The following is a 23,662-nucleotide window of genomic DNA, read 5'->3' on the forward strand; positions in this document are numbered from 1 at the left end:
CCTCTCTGTACAGGGCTCGGGAGTGCCAGAGCTGCAACCGGCCAGGCAAAAGGCTGCAACTGCCAGGCATAACGCCGCAAGCGGTGGCGCATTTTGCTACAACCGTGGTCGCCGGTGCTGGAAGAGAAGACCACACCAGTACTTTTTCTTTGCAACCGCATATAGCAAAGTTGCAACCTCTGTCACGTTTTGCTACAATCGATAAATCCAGAGCTGGAACCAACATGTGATTTTGCTGCATCCTCTGGTTTGTTTTCTGCGGCGACAACAAGGACTCCCTCCGTTCCTAAATATAAGTCTTTTTAGAGATTCCACTACAAACTACATACGGATGTATATAGACATGTTTTAGAGTGTGGATTCACTCATTTTGATCCGTATGTAGTCCATAGTGGAATCTCGTATAGGAAGGGATCTTGATGGATGGGGGCGCCTCAAGAAGGTACATGCCAATAAAATATTTCGGACGAACAAATGTATGCCGGCAACATTGTTTCTGAAAGGGGAAATGTTTACAATCGGCTAGCCGGCTGAACTTTCAGTCGGTCGCCTCTGTCACGCGTGATCAGCCTGATGGACCCTCCACCTTATCTCCTTTCTTCGTTGCCCACTTGTTCTTCTTCATATGGACGCATATTCTCCCTCCATCAGCCAGCCTTTTGGCTGCAGTGCAGCCCATGTCGCTGCCATCATGCCAATGGAGTTTCTACCGGAAGCGTTGCTCAGGATGATGCGCTCGATTGTCTTGCCGATCACGGCTGCATACGCACTCCACCTCTCCGTACAGGGCTCGGGAGTGTCGGAGTTGCAAACTACCAGGCAAAACGCCGCAAGAGGTAGCTGTTTTGCTACAACCGTGGTCGCCGGTGCTGGAAGAGAAGACCACGTCGGCACTCTTTCTTTGCAACCGCATAGAGCAAAGTTGCAACCTCTGTCGCGTTTTGCCTGGCAGTTGCAACCTCTGTCCGTTTTGCCGGGGGAGGGGGGCACTATATGGAAGAAGAGGTATAGGAAGGGATTTTGATGAATGGGGGCGCCTCAAGAAGGTACATGCCAATAAAATATTTCGGAGGAACAAATGTATATCAGCAACATTGTCTCTGAAAGGGCAAATGTTTACAATCGGCTGGCCGACTGAACTTTCAGTCGGTCACCTCTGTCGCGCGTGATCAGTCTGATGGACCCTCCACCTTATCTCATTTCTTTGCTGGCCACTTGTTCTTCTTCATGTGGACGCGTATTCTTCCTCCATCAACCAGCCTTTTGGCTGCAGTGCATCCCATGTCGCTGCCATCATGCCAATGGAGTTGCTACCGGAAGCGTTGCTCAGGATTGTGCGCCCGATTGTCTTGCCGGTCACGCCTACATACGCACTCCACCTCTCCGTACAGGGCTCGGGAGTGCCAGAGCTGCAACCGGCCAGGCATAACACCGCAAGCGGTGGCGCGTTTTGCTACAACCGTGGTCGCCGGTGCTGGAAGAGAAGACCACGCCGGCACTTTATCTTTGCAACCGCATATAGCAAAGTTGCAACCTCTGTCGCGTTTTGCTACAATCGATAAATTCAGAGCTGGAACCAACATGTGATTTTGCTGCATCCTCTGGTTTGTTTTCTGCGGCAACAACAGGGACGTCCTCATTTGTTGCGACCGGCAAGGTAAAAGCTTCTAGCGCTGAGCTTTTCTGCTACCACTATGACCGGCGAAAGTAGCAACCATGAGGTGGTGTGCAACAAGCAATTGCGACCGGCAAGGTAAAAGCTTCTACCACTGAGCTTTTCTGCTACCACTATGACCGGCGAAAGTAGCAACCATGAGGTGGTGTGCAACAAGCAATTTGTTTCGGGAAGAAGCCAGAGCTGGAATCAGCTTTTGGTTTTGCTACAACCGGCAAATCCAGAGCTGGAATCGGCATGTGATTTTGCTGCATCCTCTGGTTTGTTTTCTGCAGCGACGATGGGACGTCCTCATTTGTTGTAACCGACGAGGCAAAAGCTTCTACCACCGAGATTTATTGCTACCAAGGTGGAACCGTGCCCGACGATGGTGACCACGGCGAGTTTCGACGAATAGGGTCGATGCGGCAAGCTGCAGCGGCGACCGCAGGATGTTGTGGGGCAGCTGGACGCGGTGGCCATGGTCCAGGGATGCTAGGGGAGGCGAGCTCATGCGCTGGACTTGGGCGAGGGCACGGCGCGGCACCTAGAAACTTGAGTTCACGCGCCTTGTTCGCGAAACCACCACGGCCCCACCGCCTTTGCACAATGCCACAATGCACTCCGATTCCGGCCAATTTCTGGACTGCGCGCCCGAGTCGAATTCGGCTCCCACTTGTTTCAACCGCCATGACCCTTGATGAGCTATATAAGCAGGCCCCGGTTCCGCTCTAGGAGCACAGCCTGCGACGTTCTCGCAGTCAGCCAAATTACTCACCACCACCCAAGTTCGTCCGCTGGTGTACGCGCAGCTAGACATGGCCATGGCCACCGCCGTGAACGAGCACGTCCTGCTCAGCCATCCCGACAAGCTGGTCCTGCTCGCCGAGATCCCGGCCGCAGACTCGTGCGGCTCGTCCTCGTCGCAGCCCGACGTCACCTTCCGGCTGGTCGTCGAGCAATGCAGCGACTACGGCGGCGGCCCCGTGGACGTCGACACGATGGAGGACGTCTCCTGCCGCGTGCCGCTCCGCGACCTGGGCCGCCGGGCCGCCGCGGACCGGCCGTTCGCGGGCCTCGTGGCCAGGCTCGACAACCCGATGATACGCCCGGAGGTCGCGACGGAGGCCCGGAGGGCCGCGGAGCGCGTCGGGGCGAGGCGCGGCGCGGCCGGCGGGCTCGCCGGCGTGGAGTTCCGCCTCCGCGTGGTGTTCGTCGACGACGGCGCGTCCGAGGAGCCGGCGGCGTCGGACGAGGACGACGAGAGCGGGAGCGACATGGAGTTCGGGGAATTCGACCTGAGCGGCGCGCGGAGCCTGCACGGCCAGCGGGCCGTCGCCGCGTACGAGGACGACGACGAGGACGGCTGCGGCGCCCAGTTCACGGTGCGCCCGTACCGCGCGGGGGAGGGGGCGAGCCTGCTGCTGTCGGGCTTCGAGGCGCGCTCGGACGGCCCCGAGCTGACCGAGCAGCACGAGCTGACGTCGCATGACATGCGCCGCCTCGTGCACCTGGCGCTGGAAGGGGGCGCGAGCATGGAGGAGGACGAGGCCTACCAGCGATCGCTGGCCGGCGGCACGACCGTGTCCCGGGCGTCGCGCGACGCCATGGTCGACCAGGCGCTGCAGTCCGCGAGCCAGCAGCAGCAGCAGCGGTCCAAGTCACCGAGCCCGATCTTTCCGATGCGTTCCGGATTCTGATGCCGGCCGGATTGCAACAAACTTTCCTTTTTACGTGTCTTTTGGTTGGAAACCCCCACCGTGTAAAGTTGGAATACTCATTTCTTTTATTAGGGTCACAAGTTGGAAATTGGAATACTCTTGTGTGTAATGGCTCGTGAAACCTAGCTCGATCACATTGCAACTGTATTGGCTCTATCGAGTAAAAAAGTGACTCTTAAGAGAAGAGAGAGAATTGAATATGGGCGCTTATACGCGTCGGCGCACCGGCTGAACTATTGGGCCGGTCAAGTCCCAACCGTTCGATACGTCGGTTCCCAACCGTCTGATTGCTTTGTTTTGAGAGTCAAACACACAGAAAAAAACACGCACGAGAAACACGGAAAAAAGGACAGCGCGTGCGCACATGCCAGATCTGTGCGCTCGTGGGCCGCCTGCTATCTTGCTTGCCACCGCGACACCGCGCCCGTCACCCGTGCTCACCTGCCGCTTGCCTGACAGTCGTGTCTGGCACTTGCCTTGGCTGCCTCTACTCGTCATGGTTGCAACTCGAACACAGGAGGGTTCCAACGTGCTGTCATCATGGTTGGAGCATCCCCGGCGTCCCCATCTCTGGCTCGCCGCTTGTCAACTTGCACCGCCATGTCTAGCAAAAAAAGCAACAAAAACCTCCAGTATTGGGTTGAAGCAAAAAGATTTGCCAGTTCCAGCAAAAAATAATGATGGTTCCAGCAAAAATCTCAACACACACAAACTTCGGTAGTAGATTTGTAGCAAAAAAAAATAGCTAGTTCCAGCAAAAAGAAATACCGGTTCCAACAAAAAATCATGCCGCTTTGAGCAAGAATGTTTGCTGGTTCCAGCAAATTACATGACACTGATGCGTGTTGGATGTAGCAAAAACTCAAATGGTGGTAGCAAAGAAATTGATGCACTGGTTCCCCCCAAAAACATGGTAGCAAAATATTTGATTGGTTCCAACAAAAACCGAGGTTGGTTGTAGCAAAAATGTACAGTGGTTGTACCAAAAACAAATGACATGGTAGCAAAAATTTGGGTTGGTTCCATGAAAAAGAAACGAACATGGTGGTAGCAAAAAAATTGATTGGTTCCAGCAAGAACTGAAGATGGTGGTAGCAAAACTGAAAACCGGTTGTACCAAAAAGCAAATGACATGGCAACAAAAATTTGAGTTGGTTCCATAAAAAAAGAACATGGTTGTAGCAAAATCTTACACTAGTTCCAGCAAAAATCAAGGGCGTTGACAGTAAAAATTGGGGCTGCTTCCAAGAAAAGAAAATGTTGGATCTCCATCACTTGTCATCGTGGTTGCAACGCCTCAACGCCGGCCTCCGCGGCTCTCCATCACTTCTCGCCGCCATCGGCAGCACCGTTGGGTGTTGGTTTGCAGCGCTGGTCGCTGGGGGGGGGGGGCAGCCACGGTAGGGGAGGCGCGGTGGCCATGGCTGGCGGCACAGCCGGTCGCCGGTGGGGGAGGCGCAAGCATCTACAGAGAGGAAGAAAAGGGGCGAGCGGAGGAGGTTGCGGTAGAGATGCACGAGCGAAGAATGAGTGGATGGTGTTGTCCCTGAAGAGATAAGGTAATACGGGAGATGGTCGTTCGGTGGTGGGTCTACATGGAGAGAAAGAGAGCGGTGCGACCGGCCCGACGATTCGGCCGGTGCGCCGTGTGGAAAGGTTTACCATTGAGTATTGACGTTCTAGCCATTGAAGTTCAATAATTTTTTTGCAGGAAAAGAAAAATGCGGGAGTGCGTCGATTTGGAGCTCAGGCTCAGCTGCACCCATAATCTACGTCGTCCGTTCCAGACTTGGGATTCGAACAAAGCCAGCTGGCGTCTCCTGTGCGAGCGTTGGTAAAAGGAGGAAAACACCCAATACGGTATGAAACAGTAGCCCGTAAGTGGGGCTGGCCCGTCGCTGCCAGACTGGCGTCGCGGTTAAGCGGAATGGGCTGTGGACCAGGACCGTGCATTTCAGAGTGGGCCGTGGGACAAGACTTTAGCTTTTTTTGTCTGGGCCTGGAACAGATAAGGAATCCAGGACAGGGTTCGCTGTCTGAGCCGCTTCCGGCTCATTCTAGAGGCCTCTCGCCGCCGTCGAAGACAAATACGCAGGAGAGGTCACCGGGGCCGCTTTAGCGTGGTGCCGCGCGGGTTCTGTCGCTTTTGCTTCACCGTTGGCCTAGCTGCGGATGGACACTGAGGGAATGGAATTCCTACTGGATGTGGTCGACAGGTTCGTTCTAGTCCAGATCTATGCCGAATTTCTCCTGTTAGAAAAGATTCGATAAGCTTGATCTGCGTTGGAGAGCAAATCTTCATGCGGCTGATTCGCCGTTTTCTATGCAGGTTCCCAGTGCGGGAGGAGTATGCAGATAATGTTGACCATCCGGATCCAGTCTTGCTCATGTACCTTCTGGATAAGGGGGCTGCGAGTCCGGAGATTGGTCAGGCAGACGTTGATTCTGGGGTAGCTGAGATGGTGTGCGGAGGTGTGCTAACTGACGCTGAAGTAGGTGCCCCCCGTAGACGTGATGAATCTCCGACGAGGTCTGCCCAATCATCGGGCAGAGTCAATCCACAGGCCCCGGCTGGACTAAGAGGTGAAGCTCAGAGAACAACCATCTCTAGTTTCTGTTTTTGCTGTTACAAGAGTACCTACGTTTGATCTGTGGTTCAATGTTCACATGAACAAAAGCTTGTTTCTCCATTTGGGGGAAAGTACTGGTTACACCAAACCTCTAACAAGAAAACTTAGAACTGGAAAAATTGCTGGTACGATTATCAACTCTCAAATGGTTTTTTATAGTTTTTCCTGTGTGTACAGAATTTAGTTTGTGCGGTTCTGCAAAAACAGAAAAGTATGATGGCCCATTGAAGATGCTATTCCTCTATTTGCAAGACCGTATGGGGATAAATGCGGTTGGAACAAATGTTCTTGAAGGAATTCTGTCAAAAAGCAGTGATATAATAAAATCCAGAATTTGTAGTAATCAGATTTGGGTTAGTTTTCTATATAATGAACATTTAAATTGTGCATTTTGCAACTCACCACAGGCTTCGTTTGGGGAGTGCGCCACCGGACCGTGTGCCCTGTCCATCAAGGATGAGCGCCCTCGAGTTGTCAATACGTAAATATGATGAGCAACCAGACAAGAGTGTGGTCCGACCTGAGCTAGGTCTTAGTTTTGACTCGCTAGGGGAGGCGTACGATTTCTATAACTTGTATTTGTGGGAAATCGGGTTTGGCATAAGATATGGAAAAAGCAGGCTCAATGCCGAGAGGACAAAAAGCATGCAGGAGATAGTTTGTGGGTGTTCGGTGAGTGAGCATTTTGATTCAGATAAAAAGAAATGACCCATGTACTGAATTTGGTTGTACAGATCAAATTGCTCATTTTTTTTGTTGACTTCCATTGATGTATGATATGCAGGGGAAACCAGACGCTGAAAACAGCAGGTCCTGCAGGTGCAAGTGCCCAGCTCTGATTAGGCTGCTATGTGCATCAGACAACAGTTGGTACATAACAGAGCACCGGGCGAGCCACAATCATTCGATGTCGCTTACAATGGGAGAGAAAGTGCATTGGCCGTCTCATAAACACATAGATGTGTATACCAAGGATTTGATAAGATAGTTGAGGGAGAACAACATCAACCTTGGCAAGGTATACAACATAATTGGAATCTTCTTTGGTTCAGTTGAGAAGGTGCCCTTCACGAAAAGGACACTCAGGAACATTTGTGGGAAGATTAGTCGTGAACAGGCTGAAGATGAATTACGGAAGACACTGCAGGTGTTTGCCGACATCTGGTCGAGTGACCCTGGTTTCTCCTATGTGGTGCTCGCCGAGAAAGACAGCAAGGTGAAGAATCTCATGTGGGCTAATGGGAGCAGACGGATGCAGTACAGGTTCTTTGGCGACGTGGTCACATTCGACACCACATACAGGACAAATTTGTACGACATGCCATTATGTTTATTTGTCGGAGTTAACAATCACTACCAGAGTATCATCCTAGCTGGCGTGCTGATGTGTGACGAGCAAGAAGAGAGCTTTGAATGGGTGTTTTCAGAATTCATTCGCATGATGGGCGGACCTGCACCTAAAACAATACTAACAGGTGAATGATTGAACACATAAAAGTGCTTTCAGTTCCTTATTTGTAAGAGTTCCCCTCCGAATGCACAGGACAGTCACATCATTTACGAAAGTAAAAAGCTGAAAGCAAAAAGGTCATCATTTGTGTTTCTGATTAAACATGATTTTTTGTCAGACCAATGCAGGGCTATGGAGGTTGCAATCAAGAAAATTCATCCGAACACTGTCCACCGTTTGTGCAAGTGGCATGTTCTGAAAAAGGCGAAAGAAACACTGGGGTGGCTTTACACAAAAAAATGTGATTTTCAAGCTGAATTTCACAAAGTTGTTAACCACATGCTAACTGAGGAAGAATTTGAATCAGCCTGGGATGCGCTGCTTGATAAATACAATTTGAGGGGGCATAACTATATGACCCAAATATATGAGACAAGACATAAATGGGCGAAACCATATTTCAGAGGTGTGTTTTGTGCGAAAATGACGAGTACACAGAGGAGTGAGAGTGCAAACCACATGCTGAAGACGGACATGCCCCCTGCAAGCCCAATGCATGTTTTCGTCTGACAATACATGAGACTTCAATTTGACCGGAAGCGCGATGAAAGCTATGAGGAAAAGAGGACAATGATTGTAAATACATTGCTGCCATTCAAAAACTAAGATTCCTGATTTTTAACAGTTTGTGCATATGAACTGATTTTGTCTCTGTGAATGTTTTTGTTTTGGCAGGGCGGCGTCGTGTGGCGGACTAACCTTGCGATAGAGCGCCATGGCAGCAAAATATATACTAGGAATATGTTTGAGAAATTTGGCCGCCTACTGGTAGAAGGAACCGCAGAGTTTTGTTGTCCTTATTTGAAACGACGCAGAGTTGTGTCGTTGAGCACATGTAAGGTTATATGCTTTTCTGAACAATTTGTTAGCTAAACTGAATTTTACTCCTGGCTGTATGATATGATAAGAAATTGTAACCATTTGTGTTCTTGAAATGTTTATGGTTGTCTGCACAATTTGATAACTGAAGAAAATTTCACAGCATGTCTATCCTTGGCCATGTATAATTTTTATGGATGTCTGAACAATTTGAATGCTAAAATTAAAGTTACAGTGGTTGCACCCATTGAATTGATCTTTTGTATCCGTGAGCACGGATACTGATTAGCTTTGAGTGAACAAATTCGTAAGCATTATTTCTTGCTGATGTTGTGGTTTATGGTTATGGTTCTCTGAATTGTGAAGGGATGATCTGAACTTGCTATTCCTTGTCGTCACTGAAAACGTATACAACCAACGAGCGATGAAGGGGAGGGTAGAACTGAATGACCAGTTGGTGTTGTCTGGAAAACGACAACGTGGTTTCAAATTGAGGCGTTTGTTTTTTCCCTTGCTCAAGCTTTACTGCCTTGGGTGTATTCGCGACTGACGTACCAACACTTGGACAGCATGTGTGCATCGACCGCGTGGTTGTTGCCCCACGCAACTTGACGATTCAAATTTCAAACCCAGTTAGTCACTGCGGAATAAAAGCGCCATGTGGCTCAGGAAAAGGTGCCGAGCCATCCTTCATAGACATGTCCCGCGACGACGTTAGCTCGGATAAGATGACGAGCCATCCATCCTCTATCTGTCCCGCGACGGTGTTGAAACCCTGCGTAACAATAAATGCTCCAGTCCACCGCGCCACAGAACGAGATATACAACCGAAAAATACAGAAAGACGCACAAATCTTGATGCAAACCATCGGTGTGGATTGTGGGATCATCTGAGCCCGAGCTCAGAAGTAGATTTTCGAAAATGCGGCTGCTTCTTACTCCCTCAGTTCACAAATATAAAACACATTTTAGGCCTATTTTGAAAGCACATTATTTCTAAAAGCATAGTGATAGAGGCTAAGGTGTCCCGATGTTTCAATGAGATGGTGGCTATCGTTTTCTGTGGGAGTCGACCTTGACGATCCGACTACGAACGTGCGAGACGTCGCGCCTTAGCAATCGCTAAACCAACTTTCGAGGATTATTGACCACGCCGGAGCACGATCAACCTGACCACGAGGGTCTGTTTTCTGCGAGCAAACGAAGAACAAGCAAGAAACTGAGATTGCAATTGGGATATTGCGAATATAAGATGAAAGCTTTATTGATCAAGGTGGGGTTCTGTGACGTCTTGGTCTGGTCGTTGGACACAAACGAAGTACGCGAAGTTGCAGCTATGGCGAACTTTTAATCTAAACAAAACCCCAAGTCTAAACTACGCTCTAAGGGTTGTATATATGGAGGAAGAGGGGAGAATTTCGTGTCCCTTGAGGGTGGGGTCCGAAACCAACCCTAACTCTTATTTCCCCACACATACGAACTCTAAAAATAGCCTATACTTAAGTATTTCGAAATTACATGGGCCTGGCCCATTAATAAGGTGACGCAGCACCTAGAATAGGCTATGGACGAATATTATGAAGTGGCATCTTGTATATTTCGTCCAAGGCTTCATGCACTCCTTATGGCGGCTTCAAAGTCCTGAAATCATCACTTGTAACTCCGTTCTTGATCCCCTTGCGCATGCCATCAACTCCATGCGTGTTCTTGCTCCAATGTTCATCCTTCTCCAAGCTAGGCCCTTCATTTGTAAGCAAAATAAATGTATCCAATTTAGGCAGCATCATAATCTCATGAACATTAGAATCATTACCAAGAAACGAAAGTATCTGGTAATTTAATTGGCGTGCGCGAGCTCTAGTAATTGGTCCAGTATATGTAACAGTAGGGGCTGTGGGTGTAACAATGGTATTGATGTCCTCATCATCCTCCCCTTCTTGAAATGAAGTCGTCCTCGACGGAAGCGCATCTTCCTCACCCAGATAAGGCTTCAAATCTGCAATGTTAAAAGTGGGACTAACCCCAAAATCTACAGGTAGCTCAAGTTTATATACATTATCATTTATTTTCTCTAACACCTTAAAAGGACCATCAACATGTGGCATTAGCTTTGATTTGCGCAGATTAGGAAATCTATCTTTACGCAAATGTAACCAAACAAGATCTCCAGGCGCAAACACAACATGTTTTCTACCCTTATCTCCAGCAAGTTTATATTTAGCATTCATACGCTCAATGTTTTCCTTAGTTAACTCATGCATTTTTAAAATCAATTCAGAACATTCTTTAGCATCAAAATTAACCTTCTCTGAAGATGGAAGAGGCAACAAATCAATAGGTGCACGAGGTAGGAAACCATACACAATTTCAAAAGGGCACATCTTAGTAGTAGAATGCAATGAATGATTATAAGCAAATTCAATATGAGGCAAGCATTCTTCCCACATTTTCTTGTTATTCTTCAAAACAGCCCTAAGCATAGTAAACAATGTTCTATTGACTACTTCAGTTTGTCCATCAGTTTGGGGGTGACAAGTAGTACTAAAAAGCAGCTTAGTCCCCAACTTAGCCCATAAACATCTCCAAAAGTGGCTAAGAAATTTAGTATCACGATCTGAAACAATAGTATTTGGCACACCATGTAAGCGAATAATTTCACGAAAGAACAAATCAGCAACATTAACAGCATCATCGCTTTTATGACATGGTATAAAGTGTGCCATTTTCGAGAACCTATCCACGACAACAAATATGCTATCCCTCCCCTTCTTTGTTCGAGGTAAACCTAAAACAAAGTCCATAGATATATCCTCCCAAGGAACACTAGGTACAGGCAAAGGCATATATAAACCATGAGGATTGAGTCGTGACTTAGCTCTTTGACATGTAGTGCAGCGAGCAACAAAACGCTCAACATCCCGTCTCATCTTTGGCCAAAAGAAATGTGTAGCAAGTATATCCTCCATATTCTTGACGCCAAAGTGTCCCATTAATCCTCCTCCATGCGCCTCCTACAACAACAAAAGATGAACGGAGCTAGCTGGAATGCATAGCTTGTTAGCACGAAACACAAATCCATCGTTAAGAACGAACTTGTTCCAAGTTCTCCCTTCCTTACAATTTTGCAATACATCTTTAAATTTAGCATCATGAACATATTGATCTTTGATGGTCTCCAAACCAAATATTTTAAAGTCAAGTTATGAAAGCATAGTATAACAACGAGACAAGGCATCAGCAATAACATTTTCTTTACCCTTCTTGTGTTTAATGACACAAGAGAAAGTCTCAATGAATTCAACCCATTTAGCATGTCTACGGTTCAGTTTTGCTTGACTTTTAATGTGTTTTAAAGATTCATGATCAGAATGTATAATAAATTCGTTGGGCCATAAATAATGTTGCCATGTTTCTAAGGTCCGAACAAGAGCATATAATTCTTTATCATAAGTAGAATAGTTCAGACTAGGCCCACTCAATTTTTCAGAAAAGTATGCAACAGGTTTTCCATCTTGTAATAACACACCTCCTAATCCAATTCCACTAGCATCATATTCAAACTCAAAAGTCTTATTGAAATTAGGAAGTTGGAGTAAAGGAGCATGTGTCAACTTATCTTTCAATACCGTGAAGGCTTCTTCCTGTGCGGTACCCCAAACAAAAGGCACATCCTTCTTTGTAAGCTCGTTGAGAGGTGCAGCAATGGTGCTGAAATCTCTCACAAAACGCCTATAGAAACCAGCGAGGCCAAGGAATCTCCTCACTTGTGTGACCGTTTTGGGCTGCGGCCAACTCTCAATAGCTTCAATCTTGGCTTTATCAACTTCAATTCCCTATGGAGTAACAACATAACCAAAAAAAGATACTCGGTCGGTGCAAAAGGTGCACTTTCCAAGGTTTCCAAACAAACATGCATCACGTAGAGCAATAAAAACAGTATGTAAATGTTCCAAATGTTCCTCCAAAGATTTGCTATAAATCAATATGTCATCAAAGTAAACTACCACAAATCGTCCAATGAAAGCACGTAAAACTTCGTTCATTAACCTCATGAAAGTACTAGGTGCATTAGTTAACCCAAAAGGCATGACTAACCACTCATATAATCCAAACTTAGTTTTAAATGCTGTTTTCCATTCATCACCCAATTTCATACGAATTTGATGGTATCCACTACGCAAATCAACTTTGGAGAATATTGTAGAGCCACTCAATTCATCAAGCATATCATCTAGCCTAGGAATAGGATGACGATAACGAATAGTAATATTATTAATGCCTCTACAATCAACGCACATACGCGACGTACCATCCTTTTTCGGCACTAAAATGATAGGAACAGCACAAGGACTAAGGGATTCGCGTATATAACCTTTGTCGAGCAGTTCTTGTACTTGACGCATAATCTCCTTCGTCTCCTCTGGATTGGTACGGTATGGTGCACGGTTGGGTAGCGAAGCACCGGGAATTAAGTCAATTTAATGCTCAATCCCTCGAATAGGTGGTAATCCCGGTGGCACGTCTTGTGGAAAGACGTCAGCGAACTCCTGCAAAATGTTAGTGACAGCAGGGGGCAAAGAGGAAGGCACGTCCTCAAATGAAAATAATGCCTCTTTGCACACAAAAGCATAGCAAACAGATTTGCTAAAATATAGCTCATCAATATCAGATTTGATGGCAAGTAAACATGCACTTTTCAATTTAATTTCAGAAACAACAGTACATGGTTTATTATTAGGCTTCATTTGGTGCTCAAATTCTTTTGCCACAATCTGATTTTCACTCTTATTTGGCTCCTGTTTTGCTTTATTAGCTCTATTAATATCATCTTTCAAAATGGAATCAGGAGTCATAGGAAGCAAAGTAATATTTTTATCGTTATGAACAAGAGTATACTGATTGTTTCTACCAAGGTGTACAGAATTTTTATCAAATTGCCATGGTCTACCAAGTAATAAGGAACATGCTTGCATAGGTACCACATCACAATCAACATAATCAGCATATGTAGAGATACTAAAATGCACACGAACAGTACGTGTTACCTTAACCTTGCCGCTGTTGTTAAACCATTGGATGTAGTAAGGATGTGGATGTGGTCTTGTGGTGAGAGATAGCTTCTCCACCATCTCCATGCTAGCCAAGTTATTGCAGCTCCCTCCATCTATGATCACGCGAACAGAACGTTCCTTCACAACTCCCTTTGTATGGAACAAATTATGCCTCTGATTTTGCTCAGTTTGTGTAACCTGCACACTCAAAACACGTTGAGCAACTAAACATTCATACCTGTCAGCATCTTCAGGAGCCATGTATTGTGTCTCATGATCAGAATCGTCTCCACCGTGTTCTTCACGTGTAATAAGAGCCAAGGTCTCTTCATCATAGTCACTAGCGGACTCATACCCACCATCCTCAGTAACAATCATCACACGCTTAGATGGGCATTCTCTCGCATAATGACCTCCACCCTTGCAACATCGACAAATAATATCATGTGTTTGCCCTGTTGATGCCATGGATGAAGAAGAGCTCTTTGCAGGCCCAGAAGGTGTGCTCTTGGCAGATAGTGGTGATTGTGCCTGCTTTATTGTATCACGGTTGGAGGTGGCAGCCGACGGAGGCGCCGGTGTAGCAGAACGTGTGGAAGTAGATGATGCACGTGGTGTCCATGATGAAGGTCGACCTGCAGAAAAGTTAGTCCGCGCCAATGCCTGTCGATCCTGCACTTCACGTTCAGCTTTACAAGCAAGATGGAATAAACGAGTGATATTAGTATACTCCTTATACTCTAGAATCGTCTGAATCTCTCTATTTAATCCACCCATAAAACGTGCAAGCATAGCTTCATTCTCCTCAACAATACCACATCTAATCATGCCAGTTTGTAATTCCTGATAATATTCTTCTACAGAATTTTTTCCCTGTCTTAAGCGCTGCAATTTTTGAAGTAATTCATATTGATAATATGGTGAAACCCAACGAGTACGCATAGCAGTTTTCAAAGCAGCCCAAGTAGCCGGAATAGGATATAATCTACAATGCTCAGACCACCAAACACATGCAAAACTAGTGAATGCACAAACAGCAGTAGGAACACGTCTCTCCTCGGGATATTGTAAATATGTAAATCGTTGTTCAGTTTCTAACTCCCAAGTAAGATATATATCAGGAACATATCTACCCTCAAATGGTGGAATATTCAATTTTAGTATAGGGAGATGGTCATGATCTCGTACCTGAGGGTGAGCCCTACCATTGCCATTATTTGCATGTGGACGACCTGGTGGTTGTTGTGCTGGTGGTGGCACGTAGTTCTGATTTTGATCAACCTCATCCTCATAATCTCCCACATAATCATCCTCCTCCACATCAGCAGTAGGAGCCACAGAAGTATCAACAGCAGCACCAGCAGTTTGGCCCGACTGAAGAGGGACACGGCTCGCTCGGCGGAGGGCTGTTTCCCGACGTGGAGGTAGTCGATGTTGTTGCTGTTGTTGCAGAGGTGCGACAGGAGCAGCCGGTGGTGGTGGTGGAAAACGCGAAAGCAATTCAGCAAACTTGTTATCGAGCTTTGTTCCAAACGTCTTCTCCATGCCATCTATCTTCTCCATGGCCTCTTCAAATCTGTTTATCACATCGTGCACCTGTCCACTCATCATTTGCTGAAACGTATCATGAAGCTCCTTGTTCGTCAAGTTCTCCCAGTCATTCTCGTCGGCTTGTGATCCTGGCATGGTTAGCAGCAATAGAAACACACAAGAATATGATCCTACAGACTACTAATAGGTGGTGGTGGTGGCGGTTGTCACAAATCCGTCAAGCAAATCTCAAATTCTTACCAGTTCTTACCCAGCAGCAGGCGGTGATCGGCAACCGTTGTAGTCAAAACTCTCAAAAGCTTTGATAGAGCGATTACCAGGGAGAGTCAAATGCACGACGTAGATGTATGTGGAGCTGGGAAGGCTTATAGTATGGTAGCAAAAAGGGTCAGCAATAATCAATTCAGAGATGCAAAGTTGAATAAACGCTCAACGACGGTACTGTGCTGGTCCTAGGCTAGACCGTGCTAGAGACGCGAGCCTAGAACACTAACAAAATCACGGCGCTGCACGTAAATAAGGAAAAAGCACACTCCGGAACTCTTTTTTTCGCTTTTTTTTTCGAGACCTACGCAGACAAGGGAACACGAATCAGAATTTAGATTGATCTCAAGAACAAACCTAATATGAGAAGAACTCGGATATGGATTCAGATTGGTGGTGGTATATGGATACGGATTGGTGGTGGTATATGGATATGGATTCAGAGCGGTGGCGGATAAGCAAAAGTGGTAGATGGGCGATGATAATGGTGCGGCGGCGGCGTGACAACTTATGACCAGAATTCGAAACTCTAAAAGACTAGACTCTAAGACCAGCAACTTGACACGACGATGCAACCGCAAATTCAACAAAGCAAAAACCCTAAAAAGATTATGCAAAGGCTCAGATTGGTTCGGATATGATGAACTAACCCTAATTTTTTTTCTGGCTTTTTCGTGGACTGTAGGTATGAAGAACAGACTCGATCTAATCTACGAAAAACTATAAAATCTCACCGAGCAACCTGGAAATCTGATACCACTTGATAGAGGCTAAGGTGTCCCGATGTTTCGATGAGATGGTGGCTATCGTTTTCTGTGGGAGTCGACCTTGACGATCCGACTACGAACGTGCGAGACGTCGCGCCTTAGCAATCGCTAAACCAACTTCCGAGGGTTATTGACCACGCCGGAGCACGATCAACCTGACCACGAGGGTCTGTTTCCTGCGAGCAAACGAAGAACAAGCAAGAAACTGAGATTGCAATCGGGATATTGCGAATATAAGATGAAAGCTTTATTGATCAAGGTGGGGTTCTGTGACGTCTTGGTTTGGTCGTTGGACACAAACGAAGTACGCGAAGTTGCAACTATGGCGAACTTTTAATCTAAACAAAACCCCAAGTCTAAACGACACCCTAAGGGTTGTATATATGAAGGAAGAGGGGGGAATTTCGTGGCCCTTGAGGGTGGGGTCCGAAACCAACCCTAACTCTTGTTTCCCCACACATACGGACTCTAAAAATAGCCTATACTTAAGTATTTCGAAATTACATGGGCCTGGCCCATTAATAAGGTGACGCAGCACCTAGAATAGCCTATGGACGAATATTATGAAGTGGCATCTTGAATATTTCGTCCAAGGCTTCATGCACTCCTTATGGCGGCTTCAAAGTCCTGAAATTATCACTTGTAACTCCGTTCTTGATCCCCTTGCGCATGCCATCAACTCCATGCGTGTTCTTGCTCCAATGTTCATCCTTCTCCAAGCTAGGCCCTTCATTTGTAAGCAAAACAAATGTATTCAATTTAGGCATCATCATAATCTCATGAACATTAGAATCATTACCAAGAAACGAAAGTACCTGGTAATTTAATTGGCGTGCGCGAGCTCTAGTAATTGGTCCAGTATATGTAACAGTAGGGGCTGTGGGTGTAACAATGGTATTGATGTCCTTATCACATAGTAATCCAAAACTATGGTATTCTAATGCTTGGGCAATGAACACCACAGTTTCTGAAAACTAAAGTTTTTCCTTTGCTTTGGTAAAACTACACAATCTGTTGAAGTTACCTCGTTTGACCTATTATTACGATCCTAGAGATAGCTAGGTGAACCTAACTCAGCTAAACCAATTATTAACACCTGGCTAGTTTGTGCTAACGGTTGCCGCATGCATGCTGCCGTGAACAAGTCGGCATATGTCTTCAGGTACAGCACAGGGAGTAAAGTAGGGTATGTAGAAGACCACGTGCCTCTCTTTCTATGTGGTGAGCTTGGTTTGTTTGTGGCTAGAACATGAGGAACGGCTCACATCTGATGGAGGACAGAAGATAGAGATCAGTATAGAAAACAATATTACTCCCTCCATTCCTAAATATAAATTCTAGAGATTACAATATAAACTACTCCCTCCGTTTCCTAAATGTAAGTCTTTGTAGAGATTACATTATAAACCACGTACGGATGTATATAGATGCATTTTAAGTTTAAATTCATTCATTTTGCTCCGTATGTAGTCCACCTAGTGAAATCTCTACAAAGACTTATATTTAGGAACGGGGGAGTACATACGAAGCAAAATAAGTGAATCTACACTTTAAACTACATCTATAAAGACTTCTATTTATAAACGACATGTGTATTGCATTAGCCGTTGAAATTGTTCATGTTTTCTACAGTACATACTCCCTCAGTCTCATAATGTAAGACATTTGCACAAGCTATGTTAACTTGCAAAATGTCTTACATTATGAGACATAGGGAATACAGTACAAAATTACCACAATAGACCCGCCATAAGAGACTGAGGTGAGCTATCGAAGAATGAAGCTGCAAGAGTGAGAGCTGGCGCACAATCGACGATAGTATGACAGAAAACGAATCAAACTGTGACAAGATACACAAGCTGCCTAGGAGACGAGCAGAAGAAACGAAACCGCAAATAGCACAGGTTTAAAAGTACAACATGCGCCGTTTATACAAACTGTCAAACTGACTAGATTACATTTCTGGCAACTGTTATGTCGCCAGCAAAGAAGGTTGGCGCAATAATAACTTGGCAGAAAACCTGTAAACCTCACACAGCACCAAAAGCATCATCACTACAGATTGTACACGCAAAACAAAACAGCATAAAGATCTGGTTGCAGTGGATCCCGAAATATACATGGCACACTGAACTAACGGAGAAAGGCAAAAGTCTAAGAAAGCAGATAACCGCGTCAACCAATTCCGTACCACACTAGCACTACGTTGGGGTGGGATTGAGCTTGAGCAGACTGATGTCCATCTGACAGCTACAGCCGCATCATTGTATAACCAGCAAGACCTGCGTGTAGAAAACTCTTTTCAGTCAAGTAAACTTCTGCAGCAAATGTCAAACATAAAAACTACTCCAAGTATGAACCTTGATTCACTCATCATAGACCAATGTGTTACTACACTAGCCACCTAGCTGCTTTTGGTAATTGGAAAATTTCTGGAGTTATTCAATACTGAAAGGTAACCTTATAAAACTTCACAAAAGAGGATCTTAGAAGTCATGACTTAAAGAGGTGCATCTTTTGTTATTTACACGAATATAAACATAAATAAATGGTTAAAGATTACTACGGTTAAAGGATTTAGTAATGCAACTGCCAACGATCGGAGTAGATCTATTTCCAGACGACGACGTTCTACCAAATAAAAGGAGATTGCGAATAATGTAGGAATTGTTCAACAAGGCCATGTGAGAACAATCATCCAACTTTTCATCAAACTACATTAGGGCTTTGCAGTGCCCAGTTTTGAGACATTACCTTGGTATTTACACAACTAACTTCGACTGAAGTGCGGCCGCAACATTTGCATCTCCAAGGTCCTGTTTTCATTACATAAAGCTCGTCATCTCATATCATGGAACACACATTATATAAAATGGAGTTTGAGAGTACCTCCATCCCCCATTTGATGTAGTCAGGTGATTCGCAAGCCTTGTATTCATCAACCAGGCCCTCTATAATTTCTCGAGATTCATCGAATTCAGAGAGATCATTGTCCTGCATATTGTGGCCAGACAGATGATCAGCATATAAGGATAAGCTTCCCACAATAATATGTGGTACTCCAGGGTATGTCCTAAGAAAATCACATGGGTGGTTATGTTACTGGAGGAAAATAATATAGCTTCGATTTCCAGTCAGCATTACATAAAACAGCTACCAAAGTGTCTTTGTTCTGTGTTATCAAACAGGCTTTTGATCTTGAACAATAACATCAAGAGTTTCAGGTGCAAAGCATTCATAAATTCCACAAGCCTTATAACATTCATACTAATTTAAAAGCAAACAAATTCTAAACAACTAAGAAAACTATGAAGAAATATAGTGTTCTTACCGCAAACATCGGGAACTTCCTGTAGTTGTCAAGAAAGGCTTGCTTTTTCCTCAGCTTTTCATACTGCCCCAGACATTTGCTGAATAAGTGACGGATGCTAGTATGATTTGCTAACATCAAACCACTAACCTGTGGCAAAACATTGTTTATTAGAATGATAGCATTAAAAAAATGCACCCTCTGCTCCCAAATGTAAGACATTTTTGCAGTTCATCACAAGAAAGAAAGATCACTTTACCCTGTGGGTGGTTTGAACATATGGTGATTTCCTTGACAATGCAACCTGCAATTGAGGTGCTCATAAATTAAAGTGTCAAGAAGCTAAACTGAAATTTACTCTAGTTGGGTGCTCACCTGAATGCTTGCAGGTCCCCACTCTACGAAGTTAACAAGCTTCCTTTCACGTATCCTTTGTAGGCTCTCATGGACCTACATACATGAGATGACCAAAGTTAAGCACCGAAGAATAGATAAATCAACAGGATACATAAAAACCATCATTAAGCTCCAGTTAATTGCTACTGAGCAATAAATACCTAGTATGTAATATGTACATCAATATATTTACAAAATGAAATGCATGTACTCCCTCTGTAAAGAAATATAAAAGCGTTTAGATTACTACTTTAGTGATCTAAACACTCTTATATTTCTTTACAGAGGGAGTACGTGTTATTTTCACCTCTTGCAGGATAAACAAGAGCCTCTGAGGGAAAAGTAAATATAATTGTTATTATGGCTCAACGTCATGATGAAAAACTACAGTGCTAAGTGGCGGAGCTAGCGAGGAATGGTTGAGGGGGCCAATGGTGAATTATAATTTTCTGGAGGGGCCAAAAACTGTATTTCTCTCAATTTGTATAACCAAAAAAAAGCTTCTTCACAAAAAATCCATAGGCTGGGGGGGCCATGGTCCCTGCAGCAATACAAATAGCTCCGCCAGTGGTGCTACATGTTTTTTAGGAACTTCTGATATTGAAGTGGACAGACAGGGTTTGCTTCCTATGAATAAGGCAATGTGCAGTGCAAAGCCAAAGACATAAAATTTTACCTTTTGACTGTTTTATGTGAATGCATAGTGCCACAATTGGCAATATCATAATAAAGTTGGTATACATAAGCATGGCACCAGTAAATCTATTCAACAGAACTGTACCTGTGTTGGGTCCACCTCTCCTTGAATGATGTTAAGTATGGAGATGTATTTAGCCTGACTAGCTTCCTTGGTACGTGCGTAAGATGACACCATTATGTTCTTTGTCTGCAAGATAGAATAGATAAAAGGTTCAAACTCATGAAGACAAAGGAGATTAGAAAGCAACCTGGGGCAGGGGTAACATTACCTGCAGAAGTCGTCTCATAACATCTAATACCGTCGTCTTGCGTATCATGTTAACCTGCGGTGGCACACATCCTCAAATCAGGTCAAGCATTTGTCACCAAAAAAAGCGGAAAACAAAAATGTAGCAAGTCTGACACAAAAACACTGGCCCTAAATTTCAGCCAATGCAACTAGAAAGTTAATAAGTACAGAAGACGTAAATTCAAAATGTAACAACTGGGGAAGCAAAGTTACCTGTCGTTCGACGGTCAATGGAGTATAACCTGTCATAAGAAAATGGCACCTTGGAGTAGGAATCAAGGAGGCGAGAAGGCCAGCCAGATCATTATTCATATATCCAGGATACCTCAAGGTGGTTGTGCTTGCAGACATAACAGTGGAAACCAAAGAGTTTGTTTGTGCAAAAGTAGGATTTGCTAAATGAAGACGTTCAACGGCAATTCTGTTAAGAGCCGTATTGTCAAGAACAACCACACAGTCAGCATTCAGTGTCAGCCGCTTCAGAGTTAAAAGGGAGTTGTATGGTTGGACAACAACATCACTCGTTTCCATCTGGTTTGGAAAGACACTATATGTCTGTACAAGCTTCTTACTGTATCGATCATTTAGGGTCTCCAGCACATAAGAACCCATACCTGAACAAGGGCAACATGGACTGCATTAGACAATTAAACAAAATACTAGTACATAGTGAACAACATGATAGACACTCTTGCAATACAGCTATTAACAAATAACTAAGAAGGAATGATAAAGTGAAAAGGACAGCTATTACAAAGAACTAAGAAGGAATGATAAAGTGAAAAGGGAGGAATCAAACTACGAGAGCCAGTTACCTGAACCAGTTCCACCAGCAATGGAGTGGCATAAAACAAAACCCTCAAGGCTATCACTTCCATCTGCTTCTCGATCTACCATGTCCATGATATCATCAACAACTTGTTCGCCCTAAAATTTAAGAATAGGATAAAGCATTAATCTAAAAGGTCTACTGGTATCTGAAATGCAAAATGCAGAATTGGCTTATGGACATGACACAATAGAAAACATGTACTGTTGGTAAGCTTATAGTAATAATTATAAGTCTACTGAATGAAAACCAAGACACAGAGATGCAATCGCACCTGATGATATCCACTAGCCCAATTGTTTCCGGCACCACCACCATGCTCAGACAAATATATATTCTCATGGTTGAATAGGTTCTTGTACTCGCTGTTCTGTATTCCATTGATCACTCTTGGTTCTAGATCCATAAGAAGAGCCCTGGGTATGTAGTGCTGATCATCTGCCTGGTAGAAAAAAACATCTTTCCTGTCTCCTCCCTGCAGAGAAAACATCTCTATGACTCTCATCTTAACCCAGCTACAAGCATAGGCAAGATACATGGAAACAACAGATGATGCATCCATTGATTTTGTACAAAAACAAAAGTACTTGGATACCAGGTTCACTCTGGCATAATCAAGCGTCTATATGACCCTCGTGCTAACCCATCTACCAGCATAGGCACTATAAATGGAAACAACAGATGGTGCACCCACTAATTTTAAACAAAAACATAAGTAGCGAAATACTCGGATACAAGGTTCACTTTCTGGCATAATCAAGACGCATTCTCACCAAAGCATTTCGCAAGGTTCTTAGATGCTCTACCCGTTGGGTTTAGTATGACTTATATGTACACTTATATGTACCAAATCACTTTCTTCTAACTGAAGATACCCTGTATTTAAGCCTATAAACATGCATTTTGGCACTGTACCTTGTTCATGAATAACAAAACTCCCTGAAGAAACGACTGTTACAATACAAATCAAAACTAACAGCAGCTATTGTGTTGACTGAAACCTATTAAGGTTCGCCTTTTAGGGTGAAATTGTTAAATTAGAGTAGTAAGTAGCATTTAAGTTACAGGCCTGCCAGGTTGAGAAACGTAACCACGCGCCATTTCACTAAACCCTGAAACTCATGTACTAAAACACCGTGCCCCAACGAGGAACAGATCGAACACACCGCGGCGCTCGCTGAACCACAGCAAACCCGCGGCCGAAAAACGGCCACCACCGAGCGAGCGATAGCGTCGGGCGGCGAAGAGGGAGAGAGGGGATAAGGGGAAGGCGTGCGGCGAGGGCGGACCTGCGTGGCGAAGTCCTCGAGGAGGCCGTCCTTGCCGATGCCGTGCTCGAGGCAGAGCTGCTTCCAGAACTCCATCCCGATCTGGTTCCCGCATTGCCCCACCTGTATCGTGATGATCTCGCGCGGCATCTCGTCGTCCTCCTCCTGCTCCGGCGGCGGCCGATGCCGCGGCTAGGGTTACCGCCTCGGGGACAACGGGGGAGGGCGGGGGGCTCGGCCGGCGGCGCGGTGGCCTAGGGTTTTGGGGTTGCTTCGTTTGGGCGCAAGGGCTGGCTGAGCCGTCCACCAACTGCGAGTGCCGTGGAGTGGAGTCGCTGGAGGGAAGCGGTGTAGCGTGGTGTGGTGGGGGTGGAAGCGGGAGGTGACGAGACGGAGAAACAGGAAGGGGAGACGGGGTTTGGCCGTTTGGGGGATGGAAGCGGAACAAAATGCGAGAATGCGCGCAAATTTCGAATTTTCAGGTGCGCCGGATTCGTGCTATTTTTTCGCCAGAGTATAATGGGAAAAGGTGGATATCGATTCATATACCTTTTTCTTCTTCATTATTAATCAAAGTCGATTTTCCTGGTCCTTTGGATCTGGATCCAATGGTCATCATTTTCCTCCTACCCCACTCAACCGGTGGTCTTCTTTGTCCGCCAGAAGCATTCATACCACATGGCATTACCGTTTACCTTGATCAAGCCCCTGCCATTGTCGATCATATCAGCGCAGTGCTCACCCCCCTAATCTCGGGGGCGAGAGTTCATTCTCTGCCACCGGTGGCCTACTAGCCTTAACACCTACCTGCTACATCGACGAAGTCTCATTCCTCAGCCACCAATGTTTTGTTGTCCTCATGTCGTCGTTTTGTTTAGCATGGTTACCACAAGCACTTTGGCGA

The 23,662-nt window shown here is 45.3% G+C and overlaps 1 protein-coding gene and 1 long non-coding RNA gene across 4 annotated transcripts; one reads left to right on the forward strand and one right to left on the reverse strand.

Moving 5' to 3' along the window:
* The first annotated feature begins 5,325 nt into the window (after positions 1–5,325).
* Positions 5,326–8,499, forward strand: LOC123192000 (uncharacterized). Of its 3 annotated transcripts, XR_006496814.1 has the most exons (6): positions 5,326–5,591; positions 5,705–5,958; positions 6,413–6,677; positions 6,790–7,480; positions 7,634–8,091; positions 8,191–8,499. It is a non-coding gene; the product is annotated as an uncharacterized lncRNA (long non-coding RNA). The 3 variants fall into 3 exon arrangements; XR_006496813.1 differs by having other exon boundaries at positions 5,705–6,677; XR_006417805.1 differs by lacking the exon at positions 6,413–6,677.
* Positions 8,500–17,846: 9,347 nt separating this feature from the next.
* On the reverse strand, positions 17,847–23,171 carry LOC123038203 (tubulin gamma-2 chain). Its single transcript, XM_044462099.1, has 12 exons — positions 22,780–23,171; positions 21,765–21,965; positions 21,477–21,588; positions 20,875–21,275; positions 20,642–20,695; positions 20,455–20,559; positions 19,653–19,727; positions 19,537–19,581; positions 19,299–19,427; positions 18,857–18,961; positions 18,722–18,783; positions 17,847–18,249 (listed from the first exon to the last, which is right to left on the reverse strand). Exons 1-11 carry the CDS (start codon positions 22,906–22,908, stop codon positions 18,730–18,732), a joined length of 1,410 nt encoding a protein of 469 aa, XP_044318034.1. The 5' UTR covers positions 22,909–23,171; the 3' UTR covers positions 17,847–18,249; positions 18,722–18,729.
* Between the last annotated feature and the right edge of the window lie 491 nt (positions 23,172–23,662).

Source organism: Triticum aestivum, chromosome 1A, assembly GCF_018294505.1.
Source record: "Triticum aestivum cultivar Chinese Spring chromosome 1A, IWGSC CS RefSeq v2.1, whole genome shotgun sequence".
Lineage (NCBI taxonomy): Eukaryota > Viridiplantae > Streptophyta > Magnoliopsida > Poales > Poaceae > Triticum > Triticum aestivum.